The following is a 13,995-nucleotide window of genomic DNA, read 5'->3' as shown; positions in this document are numbered from 1 at the left end:
CTATTTTATTCTATTGTTCTATCCTGTTCTGCTCTATTCTGTTCTATTCTGCTCTATTATATTCTGCTCTATTCTGTTCTGTTCTATTCTATTCTATTCTGCTCTATTCTATTCTATTCTATTCTATTCTATTCTATTGTTCTATCCTGTTCTGCTCTATTCTGTTCTATTCTGCTCTATTCTATTCTGCTCTATTCTGTTCTATTCTCTTCTATTCTATTCTATTCTGCTCTATTCTGTTCTATTCTCTTCTCTTCTCTTCTATTCTATTCTGTTCTATTCTTTTCTGCTCTATTCTATTCTGTTCTGTTCTATTCTGCTCTATTCTATTCTGTTCTATTCTATTCTGCTCTATTATGTTCTATTCTGTTGTATTCTGCTCTATTCTGCTCTCTGTAAACTTCTGTCTTTGTGTCACACTTTTTGAGACGCAAATTACGAATACACAATTAGACCATGAGTATGTCACGTGATCAGGTGAGCAGGTTCATTAGATCAGGACTTTTTAGTCCCATCCAGAGAGTTTCTGCTGCAGACTTTCCTTCCTGATAAGCAGAACTCGCACCCGATTCAGTTCATATTCACCTCCAGCTATTTTTGATGAGATGGGAGTGTGTACCCACACGGGTCTTGGTGGACAGATCAGATTGAAGAGCCAGCTTCCAGATCATGCTTTATCTCCTGTAATTTCCCCGGAGAACCGCTAGAGGAACGGGCCGGGACTCTTATTGTGAATCACGGTTCACCCGGAAGTCGAAGAAGATCCATAGGTTTGCTGTGCAGTACCGAGCCTGTGTGAAACAGTGCATTAAAGGAAGCACCATGTCGGATAAAAAGAGACGAAGAGAAGAGCGAGAGGACAGACATGACAAAAAGAGGCTGAAAGACTGTAAAAAGGAGAAGGAGAAAGAGAAGTACCAGTACCGCAGCCACACAGTGAAACTCAGCCAGGAGGTCCAGAAAATCAAACACGTGGAGACATTGTAAGTCCTGAGCATTTAAGTGAAGTCAAGTAGGTTTTTATTGTCATTCCATAATCAATAACACCAAAACCAACTGTCCCACAGGACCAATGTCCTCCAGAGAACAACATAAATGAACAAAAAGTAACACTGAATTACCTGAGAAACGACATAAAGTGCATGTGTGGGACATTTGGTGCAAAAGACAACATGCAACAGTAGAGACAGGGACACCGTGGCACTGAGACAGCGAGAAAATACACACACGGCAGTAACAAGACAGTGAGACAGTAGACACAGGGCTACAGCAGCAGTGAGACAGTAGATGCAGAGACACTGCAAAAACGAGACAGTAGATTTGGGGACAATGCAGAAGCGAGACAGTAGACTCTGGAACACTGCAGAAGCGAGACAGTAGACGCAGACTATGCAGAAGCGAGACAGTAGATTCAGGAACACTGCAGAAGTGAGACAGTAGACTCAGGGACACTGCAGAAGCGAGACAGTAGACGCAGTGACACTGCAGAAGCGAGACAGTAAACTCCGGGACAATGCAAAAGCGAGACAGTAGACACAGGGACCCTGCAGAAGCGAGACAGTAGACTCAAAAACACTGCAGAAGCAAGACAGTAAACTCCGGGACAATGCAAAAGCGAGACAGTAGACACAGGGACACTGCAGAAGCGAGACAGTAGACGCAGAGACACTGCAGAAGCGAGACAGTAGACAGAGACACTGCAGAAGCGAGACAATAGACTCAGGGACACTGAATAAGCGAGACAGTAGACTCCGGGACAACGCAAAAGTGAGACAGTAGACACAGGGACACCGCAGCACCAACTAGTATAAAAGATTTGTTTTTGGGCAAATTAATTGTCCTTGTACAAACAAACACAGTTGTTTTAGCAGCAGTGTGTGTGTGTGTGTGTGTGTGTGTGTGTGTTTACAGGTCAGTTCTTTAGAATTTAGTAGTCGAATGGCTTAGGGAAAGAAACTGTTACAGGGTGGTGCTGTGTATCGGCAAGAGTCTGATGTGATACGTGCCATTATACAGGGGTTGCGATACAATGTTTCACGATACGCTGTGATACTGTAATCAAGGCGATATATTGGAATATTTCATATTTTTGGAATAGAAAATAATTTTAGGAAATCTGTCATTAAGAAAACAGGAGGAAACAGGTAGATATTGTAGAAGACTGCTATCAATCTAAAGATCTGGAGAGAAACTCAAAATAATAATGGCATTAATTTATTATTTTTTTAATATCAATATTGCGTTTTTGAGAAACAGCATAAACAAAATATCGCAATAATCAGCATGTATCAATATTTTCTAACACCCCTATAACACTGTCCGGACATTTGGACTCGAATGTCTTTTCCCAGACGACCAGAGAGTGAAGTAGGTGTGTGTGTGTGTGTGTGTGTGTGTGTGTGAGATCAGGCACAATGCTTTTGCGGATGCAGCATGTGGTGTAAATGTCCATGATGAAGAATAGAGACCTGATGATCTTCTTAGCCGTCCTCACATTCCGCTTTGGTTTGCAATTTCCAAACCCGGCAGCTCCTCAGTATACTCTCGATGGTCCTTCTGTAGAACATTATGAGGACGTGTGGTAGGAGCTGGGCCCTTCCTCAGCTTTCTCAAGAATAGATGCTGTTGGGCTTTTTATGTTACGGAGCTGGTGTTCTTGACGATCTCCACGGAGGAACCGTAAATCTACTTAACTAATGCTGTTCAAGGTTCTAGTTAAGGGAACTGCTCCGATCTTTTTACTGCCAAAAACTAGAGTTAGAACGAGAAACTAGAGTTAGCGCAGTGTCACTGTTATACTCGCCCCGTACCAGAAATACGGTTTGTTCTGTTCGCATGAAAACGCTAAAGAATCCATAGCGCTAAAGTTAGTCGCTAACCAAGTAGCTGCTTGCGGCTAACGCTAGCGCTACGGATTCTTTAGCATTTTGTGTCCAACTTAAAGAATGTCTCTTAAAAGGGGAAAATCCTGACAACACCGAGAGAATGAATGAAGGATGGAATGAACACTTTTTTTTTTTTTTTACACAGTATGCTGAAATAAGTAGAACAGTTAAGTAGATATCTTTTAGTAAATTAAATATTGAATGTAAAACACACACACACACACACACACACACACACACACACACACACACACACACACACCTGTATTACCCAAATGGGGTAAACATATGTACAAAGTATTTTGTAAACAAATGTAAAAATGTTTTTAATAAATGTTAATCAATTTGTGTGAATTTTATTGATTGCTCAATTTAATCAATATAATTAAAAAAGTGTGCTGCCTTAATTTTATTTATTAATTTTTATTTATTTTTTTTAGACAATATTAGAAAATATTATTGTATATATTATTTAACCAAGCAGGCATTTTATTAAAAATTGTTTTAAAAATGTAAACTGTTAAGAAAAAAATTAATTAAATAAAAAAATAAAAAACCCTATTGTTTATCTGTGTGTCTATTTATCTATTGGTATATTAATCGGTCTGTCTTTCGATCTATCTATTTGTCTGTCTATCATTTGGTAAATGCTAACTGTGTTTTGTTGCTGTGTACTTGTACTATGTAATGGCAATAAGGATCTATCTCTGTCTGTCCGTCTGTCCGTCTGTCTGTCTGTCTGTCTGTCTATTTTGACCCCCAGGCCGTAGTTGTGGGTATTTCTTTACTATATAGTATGTGTTTTCAAGTAGTATGCAGGGGAATTAAACAGACCGAAAGACTAAAAGAACTCAAGGTTTATCGCAAAGTAATAAATACTCTCTTTTTCGGTTCTTTCTTTTTATTTTCAGCTATGAGAAACCTCCCCCGGGACTTATAAAGGTTTGCAAAAAAAAAAAATCCTATACACGCATATATAGACCACTCATGATGATTATAAAAAAAAGATAGCGTTTAGAGTAACATCTGATTTTGCTGCTCAGGAAGATGACGAGAAACCCGAGGACTGTATACCTGATGACCCCGGGAATGAGGACGCCAGGGATTTCCTGGCTCACGCACCCACTAAAGGCCTGTGGATGCCTCTGGGCAAGGAGGTGAAAGTCATGCAATGTGAGTGATCACTCGTATTCTGTCCAATAAGATAACATCCCTATTCCCTATGAACAGGGAAGTGCACATTGTGTATTTAGGGTATGGCCGCACATTTGGACACTGAGAGACCGCAGAACCATTATGGGCATGTTGTTCAGTAAATGTGTGCAGATGCAAAATGAAGCCGAACTACATGTTCCAGATGTACATGTGCTGAGGTTTGTGCTGGTTAGTGGAATCACAGCTGGATGTAGATATCCAAGACATTTTTGCAATGCAGGATATGTTTATGATAAAAAGTTTGGCTCCCGATTAATTGCAGATTTCATATATATATATATATATATATATATATATATATATATATATATATATATATATATATATATATATATTATACTATACGACAATACTATAGAAATGAAACTTGGATATATTTTAGAGAAGTCCATGTGTAGTTTGTATAGCAGTACAGATTTACTGTCCTTTCAAAATAACTCAACATACAGCCATTATTGTCTAAATAACTGGCAACAAAAGAGAGTACACCCTTAGTAAACATGTCAAAGCACCTGTGGGGATCCTCAAGCGGAAGGTGGAGAAGCGCCATGTGTCTAACATCCAGCAGCTCCGTGATGTTATTATGGCGCCGCCAGTAAACCTGTTGTGTATTGCACACTGCGGTGTGTAAAAGACGTAAAGTGAACATTGTAAGTAACAAAAAATGTAAACAAATTGTTGCAACAGCAGCAATCCAAAAAAAGATGTGCAAAAACGGCATGTAAACAGTTTATTGTAATGTGAGTGGTACTGAAGACATAAATGTGTGAAGTGAGTACGAGTGTGTGTTCGAGTCCTGGTTGTACAGATCAGTCACACAGTTTTGTGTGTTTGTAACTTTCAGTTCAGTTCAGCACTCATAATGTTATTACATAATGTTATGCCTCTTTCAGTGGCTTTAATTAATTTTTATAATTTTAATTTTTATAACATTGTACATTAAAAGGCGAGTGTGTTTGTGACATTTCTTATTTTCTTAATGTCTTTTAGACCATCATTTTTTTGTGCAGCGGAAAGGGAGAGAACAGAGTCAGTAGCCCTATTAGTGCTACTACAAATTCTGTACACATCCATTTTATGGCAAAAAATAGTCAATGAAGTAAAAAGGGAAAATGCAGTCCATCATTTCATTAAGAAATGAAAGTCAGGTAATCCAAAAAAGTCTTAAGCTTTAATTGTTTCCTTGAGTGTGGGATATATAAGCATCAAATGCTATGAGGAGTCAGGCATTAAATAAAAAAAATATATATATATATATTTAAAAAAAAAAAAAAAAAAAATCTGAAGAAATTTTATATATATATATATATATATATATATATATATATATATATATATATATATATATATATATATATATATATATAAGATATTTCACTAAATAGGAAAAATGTAAGCTGCTACCTGTGAACTTGGACTTATTAAAGACATTTATTTTAAGATAATGACTATGTGACATATTGTAACTGTTCTGATCAACAGAATTATTATATATTAATTCATCCTTTTTTTTTTTTCTTTTTTTTTGTCTTTACTGACTCTTTCAGGCCAGCTGGTGTCACTTTTGCCCTGCAGCTCTGCCCAGACTTTCTCATTCATTCCCCATTGAGGACATTATGATATTTTAAACTCCTGCCTTAATCAGAGTAGTCAGAATGTTTTTCCCAACATGAACGAATTGTAGCGTTGCAGCTCGCAAGTCATTTATGTGGGAGTTAAATTGAATAAGACAGGATTCACAACCCAATGTGTCCTCTGTGTGTTTCAGGTTGGAGATGCAAGCGTTACGGCCACAGGACCGGGGACAAAGAATGTCCTTTCTTCATCAAAGGAAATCAGAAACTGGAGCAGTTCAGAGTGGTGAGTGGATCAGAGGCATGAATAGCATTTAATGCACAAGGATGTGTTACCTACCGCTGTCCGCGGTCCTGTAAATTGTCCTGTATATGCGCCGGAGATTTTCTTTCAAAATATAATTTTGAAACAAACCCCGAAGGTTATACACCTCTGCATTTCCTGAGCTGTTGACATCTTTATTAGTCATTTGCTTGCAGGCACACGAAGACCCGATGTATGACATCATTAGGGAAAACAAGCGCAACGAAAAGGAGACAAGGTAGGTTTTCTTCCCCCAAAAGTTTTTCAGCTTTGACATTGTGGTGTTGCCCATAACTATAGCAGTAATGTGACTTCTCAGATGCATCATATTACATACACATAATTATCCTGGTCATATTTTGTCCTGTAATAAAGTCCAAGGGCAGGAAGTAAAATTAAAGTCCAGGTAACATTAAAAATAATGGATCGATGATTAGATTGCTGATTGCTGAGCAGCATCATTTTTTTTCCATGAAAATGCCCACATTGGTTATTAGAGAAGGTGAAACAGGATCGCATGGTATGATTTTCCATAATTCATTAATAATTATTATATTTGTGAAGATGGTAACTCTGACTGACATTCTAACACCAAGTTCTTCTTTGTGAATGACTCTAGTGTAGCTTTTGGCATCACACTTTGGTCTTTTGTCCTGGTGGAAGGTGAATTTCCAATCCAATCTCAAGACTTTTTGCACACTGCGATAGAGTTTGTCCTGGTCGTCCATCTTTTAGCTCCTTACCTGCAACCCTGGCTAGTTTCTCAGTCCCCTGATCAATAGCGACTTGATGCTACCACCACCATGCTTTCCTTGTGGGGTTGGTGTTCTCACTGTGATGAGTAATGTTGGGTTTTGGCTTTGTGTCAAGGTCAAATTATTATTAATTATTATTATTTTTTTTTTACTTTGACCAGAAAACCCTACTTGTGCTGAGTCTCTAAACAGCTTTTTTTATATGACTAATCTTCCATGAAGCCTATAGTTGTGATAGAATGCAGTTGTTCATCGAAGAGCTTTTCTGTCAAATTCTGCAGCCTTTCAGAAGAATGTTTATATATAATGCGATCACATTATCCAGCAGCAAACAGAGAGAGAGAGAGAGAGAGAGAGAGAGAGAGAGAGAGAGAGAGAGAGAGAGAAACCCTACAGATGATTAAAGCTTCATGAAGGGAACAGTGGGATTAGAGTCCAGCGTGTCCTTTATTCCATATCATTTGAAGTTCTGGCATTATAAAAGCATGCGAGCAGGACGGCGACTGCATGTGGGCATTTAGTATTTCGTCAGACCGAGGTGACTAGTGGCATCGTTGACATTTAACTCTGAAAGGTCGTGCAATGTAATTATGTTTGCGATGCGATTTTTGGCACCGCGTCAAGAGATTAAATTGCGTGACAGAGGACATCCGAACAGAAAAGGAGTCAGTGAGTACAACAAACCTCGGTGTCATCAAGAGGGGGAGAGAAAATAATCATTAGTATCTATCAGAGTTTGTCGATAGTGGATTTTACCAATTGCGATAGTTGGGTTGGATTGTACTTGCAAATAACCGATTAATTAAACAAATTCTTTTTATGAATTCTGGACAAAAAACAAACATAACACTCCATGTACAAAAAAGAAACCTGTACTGAATCATGAAAATATGCTAAATGAAACAAATATGACTATAGCAATTATATTAATAAATACTGAGGAAAAGAAGACATGCATTCAAACTGAAACAAATAAATAAAAACAGACTCTCGGAATGAATAAAAAAACAAGGCAGCGTACCAAACAGCATGCAGTGTCTGTGATCAGTCTCTAGAGGCTGCTCTTGTACTGTATAATGCAACCCGGAAAAACTATTGGTATAGATTTTTGCAGAGCGACTATCGTTGCCGATTAATCTTTCTTTTTTTCTTTCTTTCAGTCTTGATGTGTGGCTTTAATCCTTTTTTTTTTCTCCTTCCCCTAAATGATCTAAGTCAAAAAAGTCGTTCTCACGACGGCATGCTCATATTCGCCGGCATGAAACCGCTGTTGGTTCATACCTCAGTGTTCGAATCGAGCAGCGATTAATGATGCGTTTTATCAAGTAGCGAAATTTTCCAATATATTCACGTAGCAGTGAGTCTGTGAGAATACGCTTTTCTTTACATACAGTATAAAACAAGGTGAAGGAGAAAAAAAGGAATTTTTCTTTATTAATGCACCATCAATGAGACTGTACAGCAATGGAGTGTTACAGGAGAACCTACAGTGCCCTCAAAAATATTGGCACCCGTATGAATTCATACGAGTAAAATATATTGGAAGTATATTTCCATCAATATTGTAAATTATTGAAGTATAAATATGAAGCAACACATATACCATTTTCCCTTAGTTGTTGAACGTCGCAAAATGGGAAGTTTCTATAAAGGCATAGATGGGTGCCATTATTTTTTTAAAGGCCACTGTATATCAGCTGATGTAAGCAATAACAGGGAGTAACTTGTTTTAATAAAACTGAACAGCAGTGGGGTGCTACCTACAGTGCGTTTCATAAATATTGGCGCCCTTGTCAAATATGAACGAAGGCGGGCGTGAAAAAATGCGTTATTGTTGGACCGTTCCTTTCAAAAATTCACAAAACCACTCTGCTGTCATGCATATCATACAATTGCAAACACAACACCTTGGTAAATATGCATTTTTGGTTTGATACACATATATACACATTTATTTCTTATTAATAAGTCTGTTCTCGTCACTTGTGTAATTGTTCAGCTCACTGTAATTATCATTAAGTATGCAATTTTCCCAAGGGATTAATTTAAAAGGCTTCCAAAAGACCCCAATAAATCGGGAAAACGTCTATCAGGAGGGGTTGGAAAGGTTGTTTTGATGCTTCATCTCGCTACGTAGGATTTTCATTGTACTCGTATCAAAGTCGATCAGTAGGAATATAAAAGAAAAAAAAAAAGATTGAAGCCTGTCCTGATGTAAAGAACATGACAGCATGTTTTAATAATCCTATTCACAGCGATTATGCAACCGCATTGCTCACTGTAATTATCATGATGTATGTGATGACATTGTTTCTGCTACAAAGGGAGTAATTATTCTCGGCTAGGGGGAGAAATGAAGCATACACCATGGAATCAGTTTAGCCGCCAAACGCTGGTACACAAAACTTTATCTAAGCAATAAAGGAAAGTTACTGTGCTGTCTTTCTGGAACAACAGCTGGTTGTAGAAACTTCATACATACATATATATACTGTGTATGTATGTGTATATATATATATATATTTTAGATTGGGGGAGAATGTTGCGGTCAGAACATTCTGAAACATTATTCTCTCTTCCGTTTTGAAAAGTTTCAGTTCAAGAGTCGACTCGTTTCATTGATGGTTTGCAGCCGCGTGTCGGAAAACAAAGCATGGATTATTAAAAGCCGGAGTTGAAATACAGATCCGGCTTCGGGACTGATGCAACCGTCTGAGCTGCAGGAGGAAAAAAAATCAATAGAGAAAAGAGACAGGGGGTTGCTGCTTTGCGGTTTCTAGGGATACAGGAGTCTAGCAGAAAAATTCACCGAAACAGACCGACAAAGTTGGGACTTTTGGGACTGGCTGGAAAAAGTTATTTTGCCCTGCAGTGTAGGCTGGCCATGAAATAAAACTCAGAACAGTGCAGATTTGGTTTAGTGAAAAAAAAAAAAGTATGGTTGTGATGTGATCAGCATCGAAGTGTGATTTTAACAAATGTTAAAATATAATGATTTGTAATTTTATATATACAGTGGATCTCGGTTATGTCGCCGGCCTAGGGGACGCCAAAAAGCGTCGAGATAACCGATGATCGAGATAAACGAAAATCAATATGGCAATATATTAACGTGCTTGAAATTTCTTTATGTACATGATGTGCGTTATTAAATGAGAATGTACATGCACGTGTTTTTGGAGGTTTTTTTTTACACAACAGCGTTGCCGCGATTTGTTTGATGAAGGCATGCTTTAAAAATGTACATACATGTTTGTTTACACCAAAAGGCATAAGTGCACCAACTAACAGCAGAGATTTACCAGTATACAATACAAACCACCGTCGATTCTCAAAACAAACCTTTATTATATTCTCCAACATTGCAAACACAAAGATCGCTCACAAAATCACAAAAAACGCACGGGGTGTAGTTTGTTTTTACAAAAAGCTAACCAGTGTCAAAATTAAATTCCCTAATCATTTCACTCTGACACACAGCTCTGAAAAGTCTCCTACACCTGTAGCATCTGTAAGGCTTGATTTCTCCGCCACTTCCGCAAGTTTTTCTGCGGCTGCACAGTGCCGTCTTACTACTGTATTTTCGCGTATATAAGACGCACCCTGGGTGAGGGGTATGTAAAACTTACTATAAGACGCGTCTTATATACGCGAAAATACGGTAGTGAGATGGTGACGTGGCAAAAGCCGGCGATTGGTCATGCAGATCGAGATAACCGACGTTAAGTGGCAAATTTGCCCCCCTTGTGCTCGAGATATTAGGGTTCGCCGACATAAAAGAATCGACATAACTGATTAAAAAATGCTAAGACAAAGCGAGAATTTGGCGGTTCCACTTCAAAAACGTCGACTTAATAGGGTTGGCGAGTTAACCGAGGTCGAGATTAGTGGGTTCCACTGTACATATATATACGATTCGCGTTTCGATGCATAGCCAACAATACGAATGAAATATACATATGTAGCAGCTATACCGATACCATTCACCCCATTACAATGCAGTTCGATACGATTTCGATTCGATTCAACACAATGCAATTCCACGCTGCAATGTGAAAATATGATGCTAACAAACTGTTACCACAAAGCTGGAGGCACTCACTTGTATGGGACGTCTTTGGATGCGGTAAAATAAAATTTTGCGTTCACTAAACCCAGACCAGTTCCAACATGGCAATGCCCCTGTGCACAAAGTGAGCTCTGATCTCATTCCTCCTGAACCTTTGGGATGATTGTGAACACTGACTGCACCCCAGGTCTCCTCACCTCCTCACATCAGTACCTGTCTTTACTAACACTCTTGTGGCTGATGAACACAAGTGTCCATAAGCACATTCCAAAATCTAGTGGAACATCTTCCCAGAAGAGTGGAGAGAATTATAAGAGCAAGTTGAGACAAAATGTTGAATGCAATGCTCAAAAAGCACATATCATACTTCTGACCAGACCACTTTTGGCAATATAGTGGAGATATAGTATGTATGTGTTTATATGCAGTATATCACAAATATGAGTACACCCCTCGCATTTCAGCAACCATTTTTATATCTCATTGAGGGACAATTCTATAGACATGAAACTTGGATATATTTTAGAGTAGTCAATGTGCAGCTTGTATATCAGTACAGACTTGGGGAGTCGTGGCTCCAGTGGTTAAGGTGCTGAGTTACTGATCGGAAGGTTGGGGATTCAAGCCCCTGTATCGCCAAGTTGCCACATTTGGGCTCTTGAGCAAGGCTCTTAACCCTCTGTGTTCCATGGGTACCGTATCATGGCTGACCCTGCACCTTGACCCCAGATTCCAAGCAAGCTGGGATATGCCAAGAACGAATTTCACTGTGCTGTAATGCATTTGTGACAAATAAAGGCTATTCTATTCTATTCTATTCTATTCTATTCTATTCTATTCTATTCTATTTTCTGTTCTCTGAAAAGAACTCCACATACAGCCATTATTGTCTATAAAACTGGCAGCAAAAGTGAGTACACCCTTAGTGAACATGTCAAAACTGTGTCCAAAGTGTCAATATTTTGTGTAATCACCATTGCTCTGCTTCTGTAACCTCTAAAGCAATGCTGCAGCACTCATGCATCTGTTTTTGGAAGCCAGTTTCTGCACCTGACACACAGCACAAGGAATCAACTTCTTTGATGGACCCTTGCGAGACATGTTCCGAATGGAACCCGTCTCGGAAAACCTCTGTATGACCCTGAACACTGTACTGTAACTCAGTTTCAGGGTTTTACTGATCGTCTTATTGCCTCAGCATCGTTGTGGAAGATTATTGTCCCTTGAGAGTTTCTGTAGTATTGTCCCTTGAGAAGATATACTACAATTGTTGCTGAAATGTAAGGGGTATACTATAATATACACACAGTATATACACAAACAATGCTGCTCTTGTTTCTACAGTAGTTTTCCTGGTCGGCGCTTTTTCGTGGCTTTGTGATGGTTTTTTGTAGCACCAGGGTTCTGGAGAAACGTCTCATTTCACTGTATACTGCGTCAGATATATATGGTATATATAACATATAGAGCAGAGGTTATGTCTTCTTTCAGTGCGACCCTGTACCAATTGCCCCACAACCCGGTGCCGGTCCGCAGCCCGGGGGTTGGGCACCACTAATATAGATAGATTGATATTTTAATGAACAATCCAATTGTATTGATCCTGTGCCTCTTGCTCACCACAGGATCGAGCAGCTGAGGCAACTCCTACAAGATACAACATCTGACTCAGACTCCAGCTCTTCCTCCTCCTCTTCCTCTCGCCACACCCACAAAAAGAAGAAGAAGAAGGAGAAGAAGAAGAAGAAAAAGAAAAAGAAGGCGACACACAAGAAAACTAAGAAGCACAAACAGTCAAACAGTAGTGATAGCTCAGACTGACAGGAGGCTGCTGCGAGATGACCGGGGTGGCTGTAGAGACCTTTTGCTAAACCGTTGAGCTCTGCTAATTTCCGACCCCTACCCCCTCTACCCCCCCTACCCCCCCCACCACTGCTCTTCCTCCCACCCTGCTGGCTCCGCTTAATAATGCATGCATGCATTTCAATTCCCCTGTCATCAGAAACAGTTCGCTCCTTTGACGTCTCTGTCGGCTCTGTCGGCTCTGTCTCGTATCAGACCGCTGTCACGTTTATGCCGCAGGCCCGCGGACACTCCGAGCCTGAAGATGATGTAATGTCAGAGCTGCATGGGTGTGGTGTAAAAAGATATCGCTCCCTGTTGTAATCTATTTATCGCTTTTTTTCCTCTGTGACCGAGTTGGGATTTTGTTTGGAATCGAATCCTCATGGATCCTGGAAGTGTTTAATGACCAAAACCTTGCAGTAGTAATAATAAAAAACTTCACTGTAATGTTATGAATTGTATATCTGTGAATACACGGTTATCAAATGCATTTTCTGTGTTTTACATCTATTTTGTACTTGTTCTCAGGTACATTGAGCTCAGTGTTTGTCCCTTAATCATGTCGTAAACACGGCCCGTTATGAGAAAAGCGAATGCGGTGAAAATTCTTTCCTTCGCAGCTTATCAGGAAGCTATCTTTAAAGCATAGGGTCATCACTGATTTACAGCTATGCTCAAGAGCCTGACAGGGTCAGCTTGGAGATGCAAGGGATTGAATTTATGAACTACTGAGCAATAATCCACAACCTCAACCTCTGAGCCACCATTGTCCAGGATGGGCTGTATGTCTCAGAAAAAAAAGTTTCCCCCCTTTATCTTAGGTTTTTAGTATTATTCTTTTTTTTTCTTTATCTTTGTTTCAGTTTTTTCTCTGCATGTTACAGACACTGGAAAATTCTTCACAAAATCGCACAGTGACCCTTGTTATATCAACATACTCAGGACGAGCTGTTACTATGAAACTAATTTTTTGAAACAATTTAAAAATAATGCCTGCTTCTTTAAATAATATTTATAAATGAAATGTATACGAATAAACAATAAATCAAATTAATGCAATACACTTTTTATTATATTGATTAAATTGAGTAGTCGATAAAATTGGCACAAATTATATTGAATAAATAAAATGACGACCCCATTTGGGTAATACAGATCTACGGTTCTACTTATTTCAGCATACTTTAACAAACGTGTCCATCCTTTATTTATTCACTGCCTCGGTATGTGGAATTGTCAGGATTTTCCCCTTTTAAGATAAATTTTTTGAAGCTGGACATAAAACGCTGAAGAATCGCGTAAAAGCACAGGAAGTGGTAGTGATTTTGTGCATTTGCAAACCAAAATG

General features: G+C 38.9%; 1 protein-coding gene across 1 annotated transcript; it reads left to right on the top strand.

Annotated features, from left to right (window-relative positions):
- Window positions 1–728: 728 nt before the first annotated feature.
- Window positions 729–13,137, top strand: rp9 (RP9 pre-mRNA splicing factor). Its single transcript, XM_046835524.1, has 6 exons — window positions 729–983; window positions 3,797–3,827; window positions 3,929–4,058; window positions 5,869–5,960; window positions 6,155–6,216; window positions 12,428–13,137. The coding sequence occupies exons 1-6, from the start codon at window positions 823–825 to the stop codon at window positions 12,621–12,623; spliced, it is 672 nt and encodes a 223-aa protein (XP_046691480.1). The 5' UTR covers window positions 729–822; the 3' UTR covers window positions 12,624–13,137.
- The last annotated feature ends 858 nt before the right edge of the window (window positions 13,138–13,995 follow it).

The sequence above is a fragment of the Silurus meridionalis genome, chromosome 22, assembly GCF_014805685.1.
Source record: "Silurus meridionalis isolate SWU-2019-XX chromosome 22, ASM1480568v1, whole genome shotgun sequence".
In the NCBI taxonomy this organism is placed as follows: domain Eukaryota; kingdom Metazoa; phylum Chordata; class Actinopteri; order Siluriformes; family Siluridae; genus Silurus; species Silurus meridionalis.
This window is presented reverse-complemented; position numbering and strand designations above follow the sequence as displayed.

Coding starts and splice junctions, on each gene's coding strand:
- rp9 (XM_046835524.1), top strand. CDS start 823: ATGTCGGATAAAAAGAGACGAAGAGAAGAGCGAGAGGACAGACATGAC. Junction 984..3,796: donor ATCAAACACGTGGAGACATT/GTAAGTCCTGAG, acceptor TTTTATTTTCAG/CTATGAGAAACCTCCCCCGG. Junction 5,961..6,154: donor AACTGGAGCAGTTCAGAGTG/GTGAGTGGATCA, acceptor ATTTGCTTGCAG/GCACACGAAGACCCGATGTA.